We start from the raw sequence: 23878 nt of genomic DNA on the forward strand, positions 1-23878 counted from the left end.
TAGTACCTCCTCTCCGAAACTGAAAGCCTGTCCCCGAACGCTCCAGCAGGGTGCTTAGAGGGTTCAAGGACAAGCAGAACCATAGTGGACTCAGGCAATCACCCTGGAAAATACCCCTCCGTATCCTGATTGGGTCATCCGCACCCGTCAGTCGCTCGCCCTGGAGACATAGGATCGTGCTCCATTGCCCCATACATACTCCGAGGAAGTCTCGAACTGCCTGGTCAACCTTGTACAGCTCGAGGACCCTCAGGAGCCATGAATGAGGTACCGAGTCGAAAGCCTTTTTGTAGTCGATCCAGGCGGCCGAAAAGTTCCGACGGTTGCGTCTGACAAGCTGGCCCGCCACAGAGTCGATGAGAAGGAGCTCCTTTGTACCGCGACCGCCTCCACGACATCCGTTCTGAGCTGCAGACAAGATATTAAACTCACCAATATGTCGTGAGATCTTACAGCTCAGAACGGACGTCAGTGTCTTGTAGATGGAGGTCAGACACGTTATGGGGCGGTAGTTGGTGGGATCTGCGGTGTTGGTGGACTTAGGAGCTAAGTGAGTGATCCCGGTAGTGAAAAGGTTCGGGAGTGTCTTCCGATCTATTGACTCTTGGTATTGTCGAGCCAAGGTCGCATGGCAGACCGAGAGCCCTTTCAGCCAGTAGTGATGCAGACCGTCGGCCTCCGGACTTTTCCAGTTCGGAGCCCGCCGGACCGCACCACTGATGTCCTCCGTAGAGATGGCGATTGGGTTCATCGGTTCGATTTTAGCACATGCGTCCTGAACCGCCGCAATCCAAGGGCCCTCCTCGTGCTCCACCTCCCCTGACCATATGTTGCGCCAGAAGGCGACGAGGTCAACCGTAGTCGGTTTTAGGGAAGCAGAGCTCGATATCGGGTTCTCCAGCTTTCTATAGAACCTTTTCTGATCACTCACGAAGAGGCGATTTTGTCGAAAGCGCTCAACTCTCTCAGAGTACCTGCGAATGCGCTTTCCCCATGCCGCGATTCTCTGCTTCAGGCCGTCGATGCGCTCCGTTAGTTTATCGGCTATGTCAGGCTGATCGAGGCTGATGCCTAGCCCGTTGAAGGCCATTCTAACAGAGCGCACAATCCTTGGCCTTGTAATGCCCGACCTGAAAGCTAGCAGCCTACCAATGAGGGCCCTGGCCAGGTTGATACGGCGTTCTATTCTCCTCTTCCAGGCTGGTACGTCGCTATTCTTATGAGTAGCGCGTCCAGACTCCTGGGTCTTGGCTCCGACAAGGCGGTGCACCGCTAGAGCGGCGCCGAAGAGAATAGAACCCGTATCCTCCAAGCTGAGGCTGCCTTCCAAATAGGGCGGCAACAGTCTGTTGGCTGCCTCAATGGCATTCCGCGTCGCGGCATTGAGGGGGAGGCGAGAGAGTCGCGGTCTCATTTCCAGAGGAGCGCCTCGAGTCTCGGAAATCGCCTCTTGCAAGATCCCTCTCATCTGTTCTACTTTTTGGGCGACTGCTCCCTCAGTGATCACCTCCACAGGCGCTTCGCTACGAACGCCTTCTTGTTGCGTTGACACTTCGTTGCGCACCGTGGACACGGGTTCGACTTCAGGAGCAGCCTCACGTCGAAATCGTTCGAGCTCGGCGGCGTCAAATATGCCCTTTCGTTGGATGTACCGAGCTCGATCTGCCAGGTTCTGTTCCGTAACAGTTAGCGTAGGCTCAAGCAGTAGGAACTCGCGGTGCATTACTGCCCGGTAGCCAGTCCGCCCGGTTTCACGTCCTACAGCCCTATAGTACGCACGCATGACACTCTCGTTCATTTTCGGTGTCCATCTCATGCGACGTACTCCACCAGCGGCGGGCAACGAATGCTGAGTCCCTTGGGACTCTGTCGTCGCCAAGCCAACTGGTGGGGATGGTGGATAACCCGACCGGTCAGGTGGTGGTGCCGGTCGGCGGGGTTGGCTGGCGGCCCGCATGCTGCCACGTCCAGCGCCAGCTCCAGACGCGCCCTGGCGTCCCCCAGGCAGCGGCCCTATGCGCCTTTCTAAATCATCCTCCATCATTGTATTTTTTTGAGTGCTAATATACTCACTTGGAGAGGCACTCACGCTCTCCAAGGAGGCTGCGCGGGAGTTATGCAGCTATTGTTGCCCTTAGTCGCCTTTTACGACACCCTAGGCGTAGGAAGGGTTGGTCCTATTCTACTCTGCCGGGAACCACACGGCTTTTATTATTATTATTATTATTATTATAAATCTATAAGTCTGCGAAATTTCATACTCTTTCGTCCACGCAAGTATCGTAAAAAGAGATACAAACTTTTTGCTTCACGTAGGTACCTATTGATATATAAAATTATAACGTTACTTAGCAACAGAAAACAATAAACAATGTTGTCAAAACTTCATTTGCACTTGATTTGTTTTAGTTTTGAAATTTTGCTTTTGTAATATTTTTTTGTATCGTAAGACTGAGTAGATAAATAATGGATGTGAAGAATTTAGAACCATATGCTATTATAGGGTTTGATGGTATGTGAAATAAATTAAAAAGTTAACAAACAAAAAGTTGTCTATCTCAAGTATGTAGGTACTTATAATTTGTACTATTTATAAACTGAAATTATTAGATTTGCGTTGTATATTTTTGAATATCTGTTCTGACTTTAAATACCTACATCATAGCCGGTTATTCATGAAAAGGAAGAAGTTCTTATTTCGACTGTATTTATTATGTGTTGTTTCATGCATTCTTTTTGTTTAAGTATATTTTGTATATTTCAATGTCTAATACAAACACAAATATAAATATATAATATAAGAAAAAAAATATATAAATATTTCTTATTTAGGCTCAGCGATTCGTGGCCTTAAGGTTCATCCAGATGGAGAACATATTGTATACCCTATGGGTAATAAGGTGTGCATCCAAGATTGGAAATCTAAAAAGATGTACTTCCTCAGTGGGCATACCAACAGCGTTTCCACTGTCGCTGTATCTCCTAAGGGCACTTACATTGGTTCCGGTCAAATAAACCACATAGGTTTTAAAGCGTCTGCTAAATTATGGGACTTCAAGAAAAAGAGTATGATCGGAAGTCACGAATTACATAAGGTAGTAAATAAATAATAGTTATATGTTTATCACAGTGAGGGGTGTGATTGAATCATTATGTGTATCAGTACCTCCTCAGATTCATCTATATGTTACTAGCTGACCTGGCGAACTTCGTACCGCCTTATTTTTTTTCTTAAATATAAAATTATATATATATCAAAATAAAATATAGCCAATCTTTCAAGTTGGATCAAACTGCACACGGTGTGCAAATTTGATTAAAATAGTTAAAGTAGCTTAAGAGTCCATCGCGGACAAACAACGTGACGCGTAATTTATATACCTATATTAAGATAAGATAGGTAGGTATATTGTTACGCTGCTCTTAAATTTGGGAATTTAAGTGTCACAAAATATTAACTAATACGTGAAGATTTCGTCAAACATCACGAGATGGTTAACAGTTCATAAGCCAGTATAGCTTAAAACCTGGAGCATGGCATCCTTTCATATGTTTTATCTCGGTTATTTCCATTCTAAACTTTAAACAATAAATCGTAGAACTACTAAATTTGGTTTAGCTAAATTTTATTTTCAGCATAAAACATTAAAGGTAGTATATAAGTAGGTATACCAATATGTATTTAAATCGTTATTTATTTTTATTATATATCACTAGGTGCGAGTGGAGGCTTTGGCATTTTCATCAGATGAGCGTTACATGATATCTCTTGGAGGGCGAGACGACGGTTGTGTTGTGTTATGGGATTGTGCTGCTGGCGCCGCCACCGGTACCTCGGCAGCCGCTCGCTTGACCACTGGGGACGCCATGACCCTCACGCCTCTGTCCCTGAGGGTCAATTCGTTTGTCACTGGAGGAGATTGTGAGTGAAATGTTTCACGTTATCTTTCCAGTACTAATGTAAGTACGCATAATAATGACTGCTAGATGCACCATGTACATATCCTAAAAATGTTTTGTAGCTAATCTTCGTGTGTGGAACATCCGAGCGGAGAGCAAGAACTTGGATGTGGTAGATGTGTCACTGGGAAAGTTACGAAGATGTGTCAGGTGCATAGCCGTCAACCAGGATGATACATTCGGCATGGCGGGAACCACGTTAGTAAAACGAAATTTTAACGGCCCCAGTACACAATAGCGTATGTTGGTCCACTACAGGCTATCACCATTTTACAGGGGGTAATGGTATATATTATGGCGGGCAATTGTCAATCGTAGAGCGCAGACAGTTCCTAACCGACCGCTGACTGGGATAGAGCACTTTTTATTATTTAGTTTTTAGCCATTTTTATTAGAAATAAAATTTAATTAGGTATTATTGTTTGACACACAAACAAATTTTTCTATTACATCTGTGTTTAAAACTGATACGAACTATAACATTAAGATTTTACATTTATTTCTTTATTTTATATTGTGACGTCAGGTCTGGAGATATCATCAAATTTTCAATTAATTATCCATCGGATCCAACCGAGACTGTTGCTAACTGCAAACCATCTTTAATCGGCTGCCTGGCGAAGTGTGGACCATGGAAGAAAGGCAAGCGACCGGAGTCTATATGTTACAGCCAAGGTAATAATACTGTTTCTAGTATCTACTACTATTATTGTTAAAAAAGGATCAAAAAAGTTTTCTCTCTTTAATATATGAGGTGTTCGACTCCTAACTACATTCCTTCAAATGGTTCGATTGGTGTAATAGATGACGTTCCGCGTGAAAAAATTAATATTAAGATATCATTATATCAACGTTTTTTAGGTAAAAAAATATATATGAATGTTATGCAGAAGTACGTTGCCAGAGTAGTTTGTATATTAGACAAAGTACAATTTAAAAAAGGACTATAACACTTTTTTTTAAGTGAAACGTGATCTATAAAACCTACAGAACTCCCCATTTAAAGGCTGAACGCTGTTAGGAGTCGAATAGCCTGTATAGTTACAATATCACAGAGAGAGTACGCTACTTACACAATCTTATAACGCCTCTTTGTTGAAATATTAAAACATTCGTGAAAGACAAAGGTATTCGAAATTCACGATTGTAAATATTATCCGCTAAACTAACGTGTTAATTTGTTGTGTTCCTGTTGGTGAGTAAGGTTACCAGAGCTCCTGGAGGAACTGGGGATGGGGTCGGCAACGCGCTTGCGATGCTTCTGGTGTTGCAGACGTCTATAAGCTACGGTAATCGCTTACCATCGGCTGAGCCGTACGCTTGTTTGCCGATCTAATTACATAAAAAATAATGATAATAATACCTGAAACCTAGAATGTTGTGAAAATTCGTGGCATAACAACGTACCAATTTGTTTTCTAAAGACGCTTATCAAAAGGACAATACTTAGTTAAAATTTAAATATGTGGTTTCTGTTTAATAGGTATAGAATCTATTTTGATAATGGTGGATGGTTGTATCATCGTCGGTGCTGGCGACGGTACCATTGACATATTGGACGAAATTAACTGGAAAGGCGATTTTCCTAAGGGAAAGGTTATAGATCCAAACAAGCCACACTTTCGAGCAGTTAGTATATGCTATTTCTAATATTGTAATAGAATTAAGGGAATAATAGTCTAGAATCTTCTGAAATCATAGAATAGATATAGATATAGATTTTCAAATTAAATTCGTATTAGTCTGTGACTCATTCAGAAATTCTCAAGTCAGAAACCCTTTCGCAGCGTTACAATATTTCATAATATGATACATTAAGCAATATTTTAAAACGAAAAAGTTTTGTACAAAGAACTAGGAGTGTATAAGAATCAGACATTTGCGGTTTTAAATCAGTCCGGATGCGTAACACATCAAATAAGTACCTACATAATTTTACTTCACAAATGGTCTCGTACTCGGCGACCCTTCACTCTTTAAATCTGCATGTCTCGGAACAAATTCTATGTCATGACATTCACATATACCTACCTACCTACTATATACAATATTTTGGAACATTGTGACCCAATCCTTTTTCCTTCGTAGAGGAGGTGAGATGTTTATCCAACTACGACCCTATAGAAAAAATCTCATAAACCTCAGAAAAATATGGACAAACTAGCTGACCCGGCGAACTTCGTATCGCCTAACAGTGACTTTTAAGTATTATCACAAATCTTTTGTATGGGAGTATAGAAAAGTGTTGTTTTTAGACTTTTTCAGAAAATTTTAATTTTTTTTTTTAGAATTTTTCTCTCCGTAAGAACCATCCTCGTACTTCAAGGAATATTTTAAAAAAAGAATTAGCGAAATCGGTCCAACCGTTCTCGAGTTTTGCGCTTAGCAACACATTTTGCGATTCATTTTTATATATGGTAAAACCGGGAGAGATGCCGCAGTGGGATAGATGCCTCATGTTCTAAAAACCTAACATCCCGAACTCACAAATAAAAATTAATCGCATAAGTAGGAGTCGAAGACACCCCGTACCTCGGATATCCACAGATATTCGTGTGGCAAGGACGCGTTTGGATCGTGTGTGTAATTTTCTCCGTGGCGAAATTTAAAAACACGTCACAGTTTTAAAGGTTAGTATTTAAGGCTGTATAATTTTATAAATAGTAATAAATTCCGTTATATTTTTTATCACGTCTATATACTGGGTCATTGAGTCTGCATATAGTTGTAAATAGATGCTATTTTGTTTATAATTTATTTAAAAAGTACGTGGGCATCTATCCCAATCACAAAGGATAGTTGCCCTGATTTTTTGAGGTATAGGTGCCCTTAGACTTGACGCAGAGTGATGAAAGGTACAGAAAGGGCTCTGAAATTAACTTTTCATAAATAAAAAATTTATTAAATATTTGTACGAGTATTTTTTATTTTATGTTCCTAAATTCGTTTTTTTTTTTGGGGTTTTTATATTCTATTACAACCTCTCAGAGGCTCATGCAGCCATGTATGCTCCTAAACATCGAGAGTTTGCTAGTTCGATTCCCGCCCGGAAGGGGTGCTTGCATTTGTACAAATATTTCTTTCCAGTTTGTAAGTCTATTCTTTAGGGTCTCCCCACTGTGCCTCGTAGATTACGTTAAGCTGTCTGTCCCGGCTGTTTTCATATACATCTGGTAGCGATCGTTACTATCTATCCCTTCATTCACCATATACAGAGTAAGTTTATATGTATAATTTTTTTTTGTGTCTGTTATATTTTTTATGTATTTAGGTATATTTATGTTTGGATGTTTTACTCATTCTAGCAGAACTATGCCACGAAAATATAAAAGAAAGGAAGAAATGCGAGCTCGAGTATGTTCTTGGACTATAGAAAACCTACAGTCAGCTTTCGATGAGAAAGTATGATTGTGCAATGTGCATGTTGACACTTGATATGAATATTTTAGACCAACAATTAAGAATTTATACTTTTGTTGAATAAATGCTTGTAAAATTTAATTAAATTTATATATATATATATATATATATATATATATAGTATAATCTGTGTGATATAAAAATTATATTCTAATTATAACAATTAAAAGATATAAAAAAAACACAAAAATTTTTTCATTGCTATGGCCCATGTTTCTTGGATACAATCGATGTTTTAGGAGTAGCCTAACATAACATTTGGTTTTTGGTTTTTCGTTTACACGGTTTAAAGGGCATCTATCCTACTCACTATTTTCATGGTGAGGCAACTATCCATATAGGTAGGCATCTATCCTCAAAAAAAAGGGTTCACGAAAAGCTAATTTCTGCTTAATTTGCATTGGCTAGGTTGAAAAAAAATAGTCATAATTCAACATGAAGGATTGAGCTAGCTACGTCAATAAAAAATATTCGTATAAAAATCATATTTTTAAAATTAGGTGGCTATTTCAAAAAGTGAGGCATCTATCCCGGTTTTACCCTATAAGAAGATGCCGACCAAATTCCCATAGATCATAGCCTCTCATAACTCGGTATAAGAATTTGGTCTGCATTTGTCCATGTTTTTTTGAAGCTAATGACATTTTTTTCATAGGGGAGACGTTTCCTTATTCATCACAATAATACATAAAAAAACAGGCAGTCCTCGTACTTACGGCATGTTAGGTTCTCAAAATACGTGACGTAAATCGAAACGACGTAAGTCGAGACATATTTTTTCGTACCTATGTTTACATGTAAAACTCAAGGGTAAAGATCCACACGGACTCATAAAAAAAAAACTGCATTATAACAAAGGATATACATACTTTATCATCAAAAGTAAGTTCTTAAAATACTTACATATGTACTTATGAAGTATGTGCGAGTTACTTTTGGTATTTGTGTGTTATTAATCTTAATAATAATGATAAAACTTTAAGAATCAAAATATGTAATGAGAATTAATAAATTAAACTATTGGCTTAAAGAAACTATCAATTCTAATTGCTTCGCTTCTTTCTTCTTGCTATCATACAGGTCTTGGTAATACTGATAGGCTGCAGAAATTTTGTTACTAACATTAAAGCTTCTCTGTTAACAAGTGAATTCTCCTATGTGAGAAATCGAAACAATTGACGTATGCTTGAGGAATAGTGTCAAAACATTGTTCGACGTAACTTGAAACGACGTAGATCGAAACGACGTGTCGAGGACTGTCTGTATTAAAAAAAAAATGTTGACGGTTTTATTCTCTTTCAGCTAAAAAGCACTAAGTTAGATGGCTGTATTACATCACTGGAATTAATGGAGTCGCCTTCTCTGAAAGGCGACAAACGTCTCCTCCTCGCCGGTACAAGGTCCAGTGAAATATACGCGATCAATGTGACCACATTCGACCCTATACTTGTGGTCACCTGTCACCGATGCGCCATTAACGATATCGCTTTTCCAAGGCAAGTCATGTCATTTTTTCAAGTTATCTCTGAATTTAGATTTTAAAAAAGAATCTCGTTCAAATAGAAATGGAACTACTCGACAAGCATCTGCTTTCGAACGAAAAAGGATAATCAAAATACAGTCAAATTTAGAGTCCTCTACTTTTTTTAAGTTTTAAGCTCAAAATGAAATCCAAAAACTACTTCATTCAAGTAAGCTTTAAAAGCACTTTTGAATCATCATTTTACTAATTAAAATTATACTAATTTTAATTATTGAGTTATAGTTAAAAGTGAAGCTACTACCGATTCAGAATGTAGAATCTGCTGAAAAATATGTTTTTGTAATAAAATGAGTAATATATCTCCGAAACGAAGGATGTGTAGTTTAGTGAATAGAGGAGTAGTCCGATAATAGTACGAGATCCGGCTTAAGAAACATATACCCTTATATGTATTTAATAATAATTAATAATCGCCAGTACCAATATAAGCAAAATAACACATAAACAATAATATATCTGATCAGGAGCCAAACGCGTCGAAACAACATTAATTAATTAATAAAGTAAATAAATTAAAAAGTTAGTTTTGTATAAATCGTCCTTTCATTGTAAACTATACCCACGTTTACCCGCTCATTGGACATGATGGTTTATAATTTTTAAGCCGGATCTTAGACTTTTGTCTTTGACTAGTGTCCGACCGAAACAGATTTTTTGGCCGGAGCCGAAACCAAAACTCACGTAGACAATGTAACAGTTTACACTGGTCTAGTGTATTTTAAACATTTATTTTACATACAAAAAACACAACATTCATTTTGATATCACAGAGTTTGTTTTTACAATATTGTTAAGATGACAATATTTAATTCTTGAGACCTAAGTTTTGGAGCAGCCCGACTGAGGTAGTACCTCAACCTTACAGAAAATTACACCTAAACCATATTGTTTTTAAGCAGTATTGTGTTCCTGTTGGTGAGTAAGATGACCAGAGCTCCTGGGGATATGAGCGATAGGGTCGGCAACGTTTTTGTGAGGCGCTTGCGATGTTTCTGGTGTTGCAGGCGTCTATAAGCTACGGAAATCGCTTACCGCCAGGTACGCTTTTTTGTCGACCTTGTTGTATAAAAAAAAAAACTGGTGGGTGGCTAAGTTAGACGCACGATATTCGCAAATGAGAGTTTCAGCGGGGCCGAAAGTTTCGGTCCGTTTTTAGCTGAAACCGAAATATCGGCCGGTCCATAACTATAACAGTACGGTCCGGCGCGCAGGGGCATGTCGACGGTGTTCGCGTCGGCGGGCGCGGGCGACGTGCGCGTGTGGTGCGCGCGTTCCGCTCGCGAGCTTCTGCGCATCGTCGTGCCCAACTTTACATGCTCTGCGCTACTCTTCGCCGCCGACGGGAAGTCCATCGTCACCGGTCAGCTATGCGATACAACTACATGATTTATATCTGTTTAATCAGTATTTTATATTTGTTAGCAGTGTTGTTTTCCTTTGGTGAGTAAGGAGACCAGAGCACCTGGGGAGGGTAGCTACGGTAATCGCTTACCATTGTCGATGAGTCGTGCGCTTGTTTGTCGACCTAGTCGTATAAAAAAATATTTAAGGGTGTTTTAACCACCTGGTAGGTATGTCGAGCCCATCGTATCGCTCCTTTTTTTACGCTGAGAAACGATTATACGCAACGCCAAACGAGCCGCCTTAAGCTCACATCAAATATCTCAGTCCTCTCGCAATCTTCGTATTTCGATCTTTTGTAAATCGTTGGGCCAGCGGATTGGACGCTCTAAGCAACGTTAAACCATAATTTTATGAATAGTGTATACATACTCAAGATGAGATCGAAAACTCAACCTTTAATCGCGGAATGGAGAGTCACGTCTAACTTTGCTGTCACACTAACCTCATACTAACACTACCCCTTACATGTGAATACCGGTAGATAATTTGTTTCTAGAGTCATATTGAAATAAATTTAACAATGTCGAATTTCACCACTGATTACGATGTATGTCTAGTATTATTGCTATATTTCTAATGTCGCACTACTAACTACATTTTAAATTATCAGTTAAATATAACGAATAACCATTGCCCAGTAGGTACGTTACGTTTATGTGTTGCTTTTTCACAACCACTCGAACAAAACCATTACACTCGTTTTAACTTGGTTTCCATCACAAACAATGCAAGAATACTAAAACAGAATAAAAACGAGTGTGCTTTACACCACACGACTGAAGTAAAATTTACGAAACGTAACCCTCTCTCTCTTTCTAACTTCACTAACGTATATCTCTCTTTCATCTTCCGTTCGCCTCACACTTTTCGTAACGATCTCGTCACGCACTCACCAGTTTACTCCACAATTCAAGCGTTAGTATAGAAGTTTTACTTCAAAAATTACGAATTATAAAAAATATTGCATGTTTTCTTCTTTCCAAAAAAAAATGTCAATACTCCACAGCATGGAACGACGGCAACATACGCGCGTTCACACCACTTACTGGAAGACTTATTTACTGCATTTATAATACGCACAACAAGGGTACTTCTGCGCTGGACATGACACACGATGGACGTACCCTCATCTCGGGAGGATGTGAAGGACAGGTAATAGCCATTTATAAATAATATTTATTTATTTATATATTACAATTGTAACCGGTATATATGGCAGCAATAGAAAACAAAGAGTTATTATTTTTTGAATATTTGTCTGTATTTATGTTTGTTCCGGCATCAAGCAAATTCTACTCCACGTTGAATTCGGTTTTAATAGTTATGATAATGGAAGACTAGCAAACTTATTACTCTTACTACTTACATACTATAAACAATGGTGGTAAAATCGTAACAAAGTAACATGAAAGCTTACGTAAACAATAAAATCGGATAATTTTTTATTTTAAAAACAAGATCATATTAGGAAACTGCTATTTTTTTTTTTTTTTTTTTACTAAGTTTAAATCTTTACGAAAGTAAAAATTTATAGTCTTCATTCTGTAATTTGTAGTAGTTTTGATTATGTAGGTAAGAATTAAGGAGGTCGATTCTAAGATAAAAATTTGGCTTTTATCAAGGTTCGCGTGTGGGATATAAAGCCGGAGTGTCAGAGTTTAAAGAAGGTACTAAAGGAACACAAGAGTCCAGTTTCTGCAATACAAGTATCACCTAACGACATGGAGGCCGTCAGTGCAGGGACGGATGGCTCTTGTATTATTTGGGATCTAATGTAATTCAAACTTATTATTTTCTTTTAATAATCTTTGATATAATAAACAAACGCCCACGTATATGATATATATATAATTAAACGCACAATCCATTAAGAGGAAAGGGTACCGGGTCTTTCTCCATACAAACGTAGTCGACTGTTTTCTCCCTGGATAATGACACTAGATCAAATATTTTTGTGACATAGAACTCTTTGCTGCCATGACCATGCCCCTATGTTTTGATTTTTTTCATATTCTTATTATCATAGGAATTAGGAGACTTCAAAAACTCGAAATATTGCATAATTTTTTGTACATTTTCAGACACTCATTAAAAAAAATATATGCATATTTTCAAAAAAATGAAAACATAGGGGCATAGCCGCAGTCTTCTTTTATTTTCTAAAAAAAAATTTTTAAAAAAATTGCCATGTTTTGAGGAGAAAACAGTCGACTACGAAACACTGTTTTGGTCAAAAATTATATACCTAAAACGGTCTGAGCTGCAGTTGTCCCTTTCTTGCTTTTTGGGGGATAGGTCTGGGGGACGGAAGGGTCAAAGCAATACGTATATACGCCAGCGAAGTGATGCCTCATAGTCGACAATTATATCGATACACTAGTGATGTTATTTTTAGTCGATATTTTCTAAAATTCGTATTAACAAAATTAAATAATTTCTCTTTTCATAACTACAATAAAACCGTATTTGTATATGCGGTTTTTATTGTAACACTGTGCAAACCTGGGCTAACGAAGGGTTTCGCTAACAAATAACAATGATAATTATGGTAAATAACTATGTTGTTTGTTTTTAGTATCAAATTAAAGGGCTCAATACAAGAATTTCAAAAAAGTATATTATGATTATTATTACCGTAATACTAATAAAAAATACAATAAGAATTTTTAAAAAATTAGGACTCTGCTCTTTTCCATGCCAAGCAAGCTGCGAGTCGCCCTTCTTCCTCGCCTCCTAGGCGAAAATCAACTTCGGGGTTTACTCTTTCCAATTTTTTTTTTTTTTATCAATATCGGAATACTCTGTAAAAAGTTATGCATGATCAAAAATAAAAAAAATACGGGTACGTAGCGACTTTAGAACCTCCTGTTTTTTTTATCGGTAAAAAATTTGCTTAGTTGTTATCTTGACATTACTGAGAAGCAGATTATTAAACTCGATCGAATCTATGTACCTATGCGATTCGTATTTGGACTTCGCAAATAGAATCATATTTCTGAATTGCGTAAAAAACTCAAGTGGCCCCACTAGCGTAGCATTCCTTGGAACCCCGGGAACCTTGGGGCCCTGTATCAAAATTAGTGGGGGGGGCAGGCAAATGATGGGTAAAGATTTCTCACAAAAAATGCTTGCATTGAATTAAAATAAATATTTATTGATTATAAGTTATAACTTCCTCCTAGAATAGACAATAGTGAGTGTAGTCTGCTGTAGCTATTCCTGTTCCATCGAAATCCTTAGGTAATTTTTTATCAGTTTTAGTTTTGAAAAACATCAAGTTAATACCTCCGGAAAATTGGATGCAAGATTATTGAATTTTATCAGTAATAATTCCACGAGTTCTTTAATGGAATGAATGTTTTGAATTTCGGATTTTAAGCTAATTTAAAGAGCTTGTAGTTCCAAGCTGGAGAGTTATTAGCCTTGACCTGCAGCAATAGATGCGGGGGATCGTTCGCTTCAGCCTGTGAGGCCAATACTATTAGTGAATTCCTATGAATCTTCCGCATCTATATGGGGGATTCACAGGCGCATAACCTGAAGAAGAGATTCAACGCTGCCTCCAGGTCTTACAGGTAGTAAATCGCTAGGGCAAAGTTCAAACACAGCAGAATTGGCGAGAGACTATTGGGCTTTCCAAATGGAACCAATGCCTTTTGTTTCTTACAAAAGCTGTCGAAGGTAACTTTTTTAGTCTACATTTCCATCATTGCGCGAACCTGAAGGCTCTCTGGCATATTATGCGAAAAAGTAAGCGAAATTCTTTGCACTCTTTTTGCGTCGAATTCAACTCTTGACGATGAGGGAAAAGCACCACCGAGCATTCCACGGTGCGAACACGCGATGCGTAATGTGCACTATGAGCAGTGTCGTTTGTCGTGTTCTGCATTCTTTCGATGTCAAGAAGTCTAGTGGTGCTAATTGTGTTTTGCAACTTTGCACCAGTGGTTTGCAACCAATGTGCGAGCTTCGTGCGCAATGTTTCCGCGTACATTCAAAGTGTGGAATGACCTTGCTAAAATTTGGGGGTTTTAAAGCGTCTAGTGTCTACATCTTTTCTCTAAAGGCCATGGGCGACGGTAGCCGTTATAAATCAGATGGATTCGTCTGCTTGTGGGCCCCATTCTTATATAAAAAATATTAATTCATTGTTCATAATGATTAACTGAATCCCGAAATAAACGATACAGAATGTTATCAACAATTGGGCGCACGCTTCATCATTACAGCCTATACAGTCCACTGCTGGACATAGGCCTCCACGAGTTTACGCCGAAAATAACGTGAACTCATGTGTTTTGCCCATAGTCACCACGCTGGGCAGGCGGGTTGGTGACCGCAGTACTGGCTTTGTCGCACCGAAGACGCTGCTGCCCGTCTTCGGCCTGTGTATTTCAAAGCCAGCAGTTGGATGGTTATCCCGCCATCGGTCGGCTTCTTAAGTTCCAAGGTGGTAGCGGAACTGTGTTATCCCTTAGTCGCCTCTTAGGACACCCACGGGAAGAGAGGGGGTGGCTAAATTCTTTAGTGCCGTAGCCACACAGCACGCTTGACTCGGATAAAAGGGGACTGCTTTTCAGACTTCAGTCATTCCTGAAGTTAAAACTCTATAGGTATGTATGACAGTTTTTTTATTCTTTTTTCCAGGAAGCACAAGATTAAGTGACATTGTGGATAACATTTTACTAATTTTTGCTTACACACCTTAGGGGCCCTGTAAATAGGGGGCCCCGTATCATTGATACGGCTGATACGGCAGTAGTTACGCCCTGAGTGGCACCCAATTCCCTACTTCGGGAATACGTATATTCTCAACTTACTTTATTCTTTTTAATCCTGTTGTACCTGCTTATCTAAAACGACGATTTAAATTTGTTAGTGATTCCAATGAACGCAGTTTTCGTTCTGAGGAAAGCTTACTTCTTGAATTTCCCTCTCACTCCCCTTTCGTTTATACTAAATCTTTCACTGTTCAAGCTTGTCGACTTAGGAATTCTATAGACGTGTAAAATCGGTTTCTATTTTGAACCGACTTCCAAAAAAGGAGGAAGCTCTCAATTTAACTGTATTTTTTATGTATGTTACTTCAGAACTTTAGACTGAGTGGACCGATTTTTACATTTTTTTTTTAATCGAAAGGTGGTGTGTGTCATTTGGTCTCACTTGAGTTTATTTGAGATCTAATAACAACTTTTCGAGTAATATAAATAATACGTTTTTACTTGACTATTTTCGTCGACCTACGTTGTATTATACCGCATAACTTTTTACTAGGTGTACCGATTTTGATGATTTTTAATTTAATCGAAAGCTGATGTTTATCGTGTAGTCATATTTAAATTTCATCGAGATCTGATTACAAATTTTTGAGTAATCTTTAATAACGCGTATTTACTTGACTATATTTTCGTCTACCTTTGTTGTATTACATGTCGATGTAATTGAAGTCGGCTTTTTTTCCTTTGCGTACAAGTCGAACTCGGTCCACCCACTCAAAAGTTCTGAAATTACATATATACAAAAAAGAAAAGAAAAATACAGTCGAATTAAGAACCTCCTCCTTTTTTGGAAGTCGGTTAAAAATCAATCTGATACGTATTATTATTTTCTGTTGGTGTTCAATAAAGTGTATTGTTATGTTATGTCATGTTAATCAACCACTCTTTAAAAAATTCAATCGATTACGTAATTTGCCTAACTAAAAAAACGTAAATAAAATAATAATTGAAAAAGTCGCCTTCATGATTTTTGTAAGTGTACAGTACATAATGTTTGAAATTTGTGTGATTTATTGAGCTATCTTTGTGTAATTATTGAATTTTTATCTTGTTCCAGCTTTTTCAATTGACTTTCTAATAGTTGTTCTTCACGCAGGCGGCTTTTCTTGTTTTTTTTTTAATTATAATATTATTTTTAACCATTGTTATATCGCCACAATTATATGTTAATTAATATATATAACCTATACCTATGTATTAATAACTGCGACAAACATGAGACATTACAAATTATATAGGTCCTAAGGCAAACATTTTATACTGTGTATGTACTACATTACATATATATACTATACTTACACTTATACTATGTACTACATGTATATACTATAATTATGTATGTATTTCATTACCCATTCTTACACACACCTCAACCATGTAATTACATACCTAATTCATAAATAAAGTACCTAAGTATTTCGATAATTACCCACAAAAATATAGACATGTATCAAGTCACAAAGAGTATCCAAGTCAAAATAATAAAACATAATAATAAGTAGTTTACGAAATTCAATAATAGTAAGCTGAGTCACAGCAATACGATGCAGAACAAATTTAATAAAACAAGTCAAATTCAGAAAAATAGCACTATGCGCTATATGTACTCGTAGTCAATCACAAACGAAAGATGCGAATACTAAAATATCGTCAACAATTAATAGCTGAATAGCCGGCGCACGCACACTAACAACACGACAGTCACACATAAAAAAAACGGGGCGGAGATGGCGCGGGGCGCGGTAGCGGCATGCAGCGCGACAGAAACATTTTATTCAAATACCTATTTTTGAAAAGTCTCTTCGGTACCCTTTCCTCTTAATACAAAATTTGCTTATCCTTTAAGCACGAGACGCTAAATTTTGAACTTTTATTGGCATAAAACAACATTGAGAGCGGTAACTCATAGTGAGCAATCTAATGATGACTAGCCCGTTGGCGCAGTTTGTAGTGACCCTGCTTTCTGCTCCGAGGGTTGTGGGTTCGATTCCCACCCCGAGTCTGGGTGTAATATAAATATTTATTTATATATTTATATATGTATTATTTATAAGTATGTTTATCGAAAAAAAAATATGTAGCTATATACCAATCGGCTGTTACCTATAACACAAGCATTAAGTTGCTTACTTTAGGAACAGACGACCGTGTGTGTATTGTGTAAATATTTATTTATTTATTTATTATTTAATGTAAAAGATGAGATATATACGGGATATCTTAATATGAGGATATATAATTCTTCTGTATGTGTGTTTGTCACCTCTCTTCACCTAGGCGGATGGATCGCTATGGTTGAAATTTTGTGTGTACATTTCAATGAGTTTGTGAACAGTTTGAAAACATAATTGGACCCGGCAGGTGTCGCTGTCGTCGGTATTTCATATGTAATTCTAAAGTATTATTACGGACAGGACAACGTCTGCTGGTAAGTTATAAATATGAGATCCAGAAAGATAAAGCCATCGCCGGATGAAACCACCGCGGTCTATCTAGTAATAAGGTTTTATAAAAATTGAAAAATTAACTCCTTTGAAATGTTACTCGGAAAATTCAGTGTCGTTCTGCCGTTTACTTCAGAATCTGAGATTTAATGACAACTCAGGACGAGTTTTAAGCTTTTGACAGTAACTTCTAACCATTACATCGTTTGTAGTTCACTGTCCAGACGACAAGTGATGTACGCGAACACTTTGTTCATGTGCGTTTGCTTCGAACCGAAAGGGTGTCAGCTGTTGACAGGAGGATCTGATCGTCGCGTCGCTTACTGGGAAGCGGGAAGTGGAAATCTTGCGCGAGAGGTAATTAAGGATTCATTGTAAAATTTAATTAGTATATATCATATAATGTTATACAAGAATTTTTAAGACACGTTAGCGCAACGGTCACAGCACTGGTTTGTAGATGTTGCGCTGGGGGTTGCGCGTTCGATCCACACACATGGCAAACGTTTGTATTGGCCATACAGGTGTTTGCCGTGGTCTGGGCGTTTGTACTTTTGTATTGTGTGTCAAGAGATGATCCTAATGGGGGTTGAGTGTAAGATGTTATTTTTATACGAGATTTCGCAGTATCGTGAGACTGTACATAAAAGTTAAAGATATAGTACAGATATAGTTCGTAATAGTTATTAGTAAGGAAAGCTAGTAACACCTTATATTTTCAGTCAGTAAATATAATCAAAGCTCGCGAAATCGCAAAATGTAAACTAACGAGGTTGCACTTCTTTTTACTTATCATCAAAGTGATCATAATGAAGAGAGCATACTTGAAATGCATCATACTACGACTTTAGACTTTCTCAAATTATTCCATGTATCTCGAAATCAAAAACATTTTTACTCCTTCTCTAATTATTGCAATTGAATAATTTCAATTATGCTCTAAAAATTGTGTATTGTTATAAAATTTAACTCATTATTTTCAGCTCGAAGCTAGTAAAGTTGGAGCAATAAATGGTCTTGATATAACACAAGACGGTGAGCTATTCGTAACCGGAGGCAACGATCAAATGGTCAAGGTACATATAATAAATATGAACAAATCTAAAATTATTTATAAAAATAGTATTCAAGTTCATTTAAATAAAGTGTATAGGTATACATTTGTTATTGATTTGTTTAGGAGAAATTTTGTTTCTCATCCTTAACGATTCAAACTCATCTTCAGAAATAACATCAAGTAGGCCGTGAATTTTATGCCGGAGATCAATCATGTGTTGGTTTGGTCGGTTGGTATACACAAATGTCTACACCTCTATTTATGATAAGTATAAGTTTTACAAGCTCTCACAGGCATTGTGAAGTTTTGATTCTACAGGCCCTACTGCGGTTATAATTTCGAATTTTCCGATATGAGTCACCCGCGACCATGGCGTCTGCATCAACCTCACCGAAAAATATCGGGAGTTTCAAGATGACAATCGCGATTAAGTCTTATAGAATCAATAGTAAACTATATCTATGTCCTATACAAATATTCGCATGTCGTTACCGTAGACGCCTGCAACACCAGAAGCATCACTAGCGCTTTGCCGACCCTACCCCTAATCCTCCAGAAGCTCTGGTCACCGTACTCACCTCAAGAATACAACACTTTTTTTTATATACAATGATAGGCTTGCGTTTGACCACTATTTCACCTGATGATAAGTGAAAATGCGGTCTAAGATGGGGCACGCTTACCTAGAAGTAACCTATTCACTCGCGACTTAAAGATCCCCAGGTTATAATTTTCTGGAAACACAGACGCTGGTAGAGAGTTCCATTCTTTGTGACACTGGTTGTATAATAGCTGTGCTCTTCCGTAAGGTCGAGGTACTTCCCCAGTCGGGCTGCTGCAGATTTAAATCTACTCAGTTGAATGTATATTTGGTTGTTTCCCCGCAAGCTGTGGAAGTACCAGGAGGGCGTGTACACGCACACGGGGCTGGGGCACGCGGGCGCCGTCACCAGCTGCCGGTTCAGTCCGGACGCGCGCACCGTCGTCAGCAGCTGCGCCGCCGGCAGCATCATCATATGGAAGGTGCCCGAGGTCAGTACTTACTTACTCCCTCTGGCTCAGCGACCCTTAGTGGATATTGGCCACCGACACCGCAAGTCTCCAGCGATCCCGATCTAGAGCTATCTCGCGTCAGTCAGCTGTTACCAGCTGGCGCGGGTCTCACTGCACCTATCGCACGCATGCGGAAGCAGGCGCAAGACACCCTGTTGCGACGGTGGACGGAGGACCTGGCCCTGCTGGTCCTCGTGTAGCGGACGGTGGACGCGGTCAGGTCGGTCCTTCGGAAGTGGATGAAGCGGCAGTTCGGTCCGCTGACCATCCGTTTGGTGCAGGTGCACACATGGGTTATCATCTAGTAATCTACTTAGTATTATAGGCCTGAACTCTGAAGAGAACTACTGGTTTGAATTGAAAAATTCTATTTGTGTTGGATAGTCCATTTACCGAGGAGATTAAAGGCTACATAATATATTAGTTCGTTTATTTTCCTATTAACGTTATTAATTTTGTTATTACTATTATTTATTTTTTTCTTGCTTGTTTCTTTTTCTTTTATGTTACTTGTATTGTTTTTGGCTGTACAATAAAGTATATTTGTATTGTATTAACGTATAATGTAGATATATTATATATACCGTATAATTATGGTCTTAAAAAACATTTAATACTACTAATAATAAGTCATCAATCCTTAGATTAAGATAGGTACCTACTTTAATGTAATGTTGTAATTTTGTATACCACTAAACCTTTGGCAGGCAGGCAAAGGTTTAGTGGTAGGTGGTGGTTAAAGGCAAAGCCTTATGCCACGTTTTCGACGTTATTACTGAGGAAAAATAAAATAAGTGCCACATAGGATATGAAACTACCAAATAAATTGTAAATTTTTATATCAAAATATTTTTATGCAGATATATCTACAAAAGGAAGCACTGCCTTCAGAACGAAATGGTGTAAGAAATTCGCCAAAAACATTACCAGAAGAGTTAAAACTACAGCTCGATGATAAACCAACACATAAAGCGGCTGGTGATCGGCAAAACAAGATACCTTCTGCACCTTCAAAGGTATTATAATATGATCAATGTTCACGATAGTAAAATTAAATTAATGAAAAATTGATATTTACGAACTACTGTTCAGTTACTTGTTTTTATTAGAAAACTTGAATTGAAACTCATTTACTGAACTTTTCATATAACATTTGTTACCAAATTACCCATTTAAGACTACATTTTACGAACTCTAGAATTGTAAAATAATAAGGTTATCGTGTATCAAACTATTAAAAAATTTCGTATCGATAATAGATAGAAAAAATCGAAGCTATGAACACATCACGAAGCAGCGTGCATTCTTGCTGTCCATGCGACACGGTGAGGTCCAAACAATCTGATAAATCTAAGAAAATCTCTCTCAAAACTGGCAACACTGCTACCAAATGCTGTAAACCTCCAGGTATATAATGAAATTAATAATTTAACTTTCTCGATAAGCTATTTTTAAATCGCCATATATAAATCATAACTGTTGCTCCATTGTTTAATAATTTGTTTTATAATTATGGATTACATCTTAAGAAAAAAGAAGAAGAAAAGAAGAAAAAAGAAGAAAATTATCCAATTTTTTATTTACCTACTTTCATGGTAACCAGTTCACCACTAACTATAAGATTTTTATATGTAAGACGTTACCAAAGAGTACCTATATAAAATTACATTTGGCATGATTGTTGTTGATTATTTTATATTGCGTAAAACGGAGTTAAAAGTAACGATTTCGAAGTTCGATAAAATTTACACGATAAAATTTCTGTATTATCGTTGAAAATATAACCAATAATTGAGTATTTCCTTTTTCCGCCTGCTTTTATTGTACCTACTATAATGATAAAAAATTATAAAATATATTCTTGTACAAAAAGCGTTTTAACCAAATATAGATTTGTCCCCATTTATACCGGAGTGAACCGGAACAAGAAAAAGCGAAATGGGGATAAATAGCCTAGGGTTAGCAAAAATTTAAAAAGAAGTTTAGTAGATACGGTATTTAATCATTATCATCATCACTTCAGCCTATCGCAGTCCACTGTTCGAGATAGGCCTCCACGAGTTAGCGCCAAAAATGGCGTGCACTCATGTGTGTTTCCCATAGTCACCACGCTGGGCAGGCGGGTTGGTAACCGCAGAGCTGGCTTTGTCGCACCGAAGACGCTACTGCCCGTTTTCAGTCTGTGTATTTCAAAACCAGCAGTAGGGTGGTTATCCCGCCATCGGTCGGCTTTTTAAGTTCCAATGGGGTAGTGGAACTGTGCTATCCCTTATCCCTCTTACGACACCCACGTGAAGAGAGGGGGTGACTACATTCTTGACTGCCGTAACCACACAGCAGCGGTAGTTAAAATAGTCTGAATCAGACTGTCTGACAAATTCACTTCTTCGTGTATCTTGATTTATAAATAGTAGGTTTATTAGCAGTTTCGTTGCATAAATAATGGTTTTACAGTATTTAAATGCAATATTTATTTTCTCTTGGTAATACTTCTTGTACTGTTTCCCCTATTGAAATACACGTTGAAAGTAAGAAAAAGGCATTCAACATAATCATTAAAATTTATCATATAAATTGATAGTATTTACCATTTAGTCAGTATAGCCAATATAAATACTTGTTATTGAAAACGTATTTAGTTAAGTAAACATTAAAACTTTTTTAGACATTAACCAGGTTTTGAGAGTCACTAAAATCACTATCACATTAATCATATCAATGTCGAAGGTTTTAACTCAATGAAAATCTTTGCCGAGTTTCATTGTTGGTTTTGTCCCTATTGCTACACTAGCTTTGCCTGCGACTTCGTCCGCGTGGAATCTAACAATAAAGTTATTGTTTAGTTTGCAGACTTATAAAATAAATTTCTAAAATAAAAGTAGCCTAAGTTACTCATTATTACATCAGCTATCTGCCAGTGAAAGTCCCGTCAAAATTAGTCCAGCCGTTTCAGAGTTTAAACAGACAGACAAACATAAATTGTAAAAAATGTTATTTTGGTATATGTACCGTGTATAAATACATTCATTTATTAAAAAGCGGTTATTTTAATATTACAAACAGATACTCTAATTTTATTTATCTACACTAATGTTGTAACATTCTACTTATGTTTCCAATACTTGACTTATAATTACTACTGTTATAGCGCAGACAACAAAACACTCAATTTAAGCAATTTCACATGATGGTATAATATCCACATCGATATCGTAAAATCTCATTATAACATCGCGCGCATGCTCGCAGCTGCGCTCTCATTGGTTAGATTTTAATGGCGGCAAAATCACTGTGACAATACACGTACGCGTGAATTTAATTTAATAAATTAAAAGTTAAAAATGGATAGCGACGATGATATTTGTACGCCTCCGGATATTCTAGAATTGGCAACAAAATTAACTCACAATCTTGTGCCAGAAAAATCTAGAAAATTATATGAAAAAGAATATAATAACTTATTCCGACTCCGTCTACGAGCTCTACTGCTTGCCCCGCGACCGCTACAGCTGCTGGATCAATAATTAACATTAACTTTCAAAATTGTACCATCCAAAATTTGAACAATTATTATAAATAAACTATTGTCAGCTTTTACTCTTGTTGTTTGATTAATTGCATTAGTGAAGATAAAGTAGTGTATGCAACTGCATATAACACAGGTATTAAAACACTCGTTAAGTCGTTACTATTATGAAACTCGCTCGTTTCATAAACTCACACTCGTGTTTTAATACCCTTCATTATATGACAGTTGCATAAACTACTATTATTTGTTTGTTGTGTTTGTTTTTACACTCTAATATTATCTATATAATTCCTATTAACCCGATTTTATGGTTTGAGATATTTCGGTCAATATTGCCATGGTCATGAATGGTGATTTTATAGTGACATGGGTTACATATAAATCATGTTTATATATCTTCATTAATTTCCACTTGTATACAGATAATCTTCCGACGAGAACAACGAGTAAAGATTATGTCAACAGCAGCGGTGACAAAAAGTGAAACAAAAACTGTAAACTGTTTAGCAATTATTCAATTTATTAAAACCAAAACAATAATAAACAATATAATAAGTCTGCTGAACATCATGAATAAAATGTTATTTGTAAGTTGGTGTTTTTATACTCAAAACTCAATTGCTATACCAATATTATTTATTAAATTTTTAGACAAATAGTTTTGTTTCATTACAATTTATGCTTAAACCT

General features: G+C 37.4%; 1 protein-coding gene and 1 long non-coding RNA gene across 2 annotated transcripts in view; one reads left to right on the forward strand and one right to left on the reverse strand.

Annotated features, from left to right (window-relative positions):
* LOC123656932 overlaps window positions 1-7826 on the reverse strand; it is a 20873-nt gene extending 13047 nt beyond the window's left edge. The window contains exons 1-2 of the long non-coding RNA XR_006743620.1: window positions 7816-7826; window positions 1150-1160 (exon numbers count right to left, since the gene is read on the reverse strand). This is a non-coding gene — a long non-coding RNA (uncharacterized LOC123656932). The remainder of the gene's footprint in view (window positions 1-1149; window positions 1161-7815) is intronic.
* LOC123656929 (cilia- and flagella-associated protein 52) lies at window positions 2467-23846 on the forward strand. The gene is made up of 16 exons (XM_045592541.1): window positions 2467-2512; window positions 2833-3095; window positions 3718-3922; window positions 4023-4158; window positions 4487-4635; window positions 5444-5589; window positions 8683-8876; window positions 10135-10283; window positions 11334-11479; window positions 11950-12101; window positions 17762-17906; window positions 18533-18625; window positions 19495-19638; window positions 20520-20675; window positions 20919-21066; window positions 23611-23846. The coding sequence occupies exons 1-16, from the start codon at window positions 2467-2469 to the stop codon at window positions 23670-23672; spliced, it is 2334 nt and encodes a 777-aa protein (XP_045448497.1). The 3' UTR covers window positions 23673-23846.
* Window positions 23847-23878: the final 32 nt, after the last annotated feature.

This window comes from Melitaea cinxia, chromosome 10 (genome assembly GCF_905220565.1).
Source record: "Melitaea cinxia chromosome 10, ilMelCinx1.1, whole genome shotgun sequence".
Lineage (NCBI taxonomy): Eukaryota > Metazoa > Arthropoda > Insecta > Lepidoptera > Nymphalidae > Melitaea > Melitaea cinxia.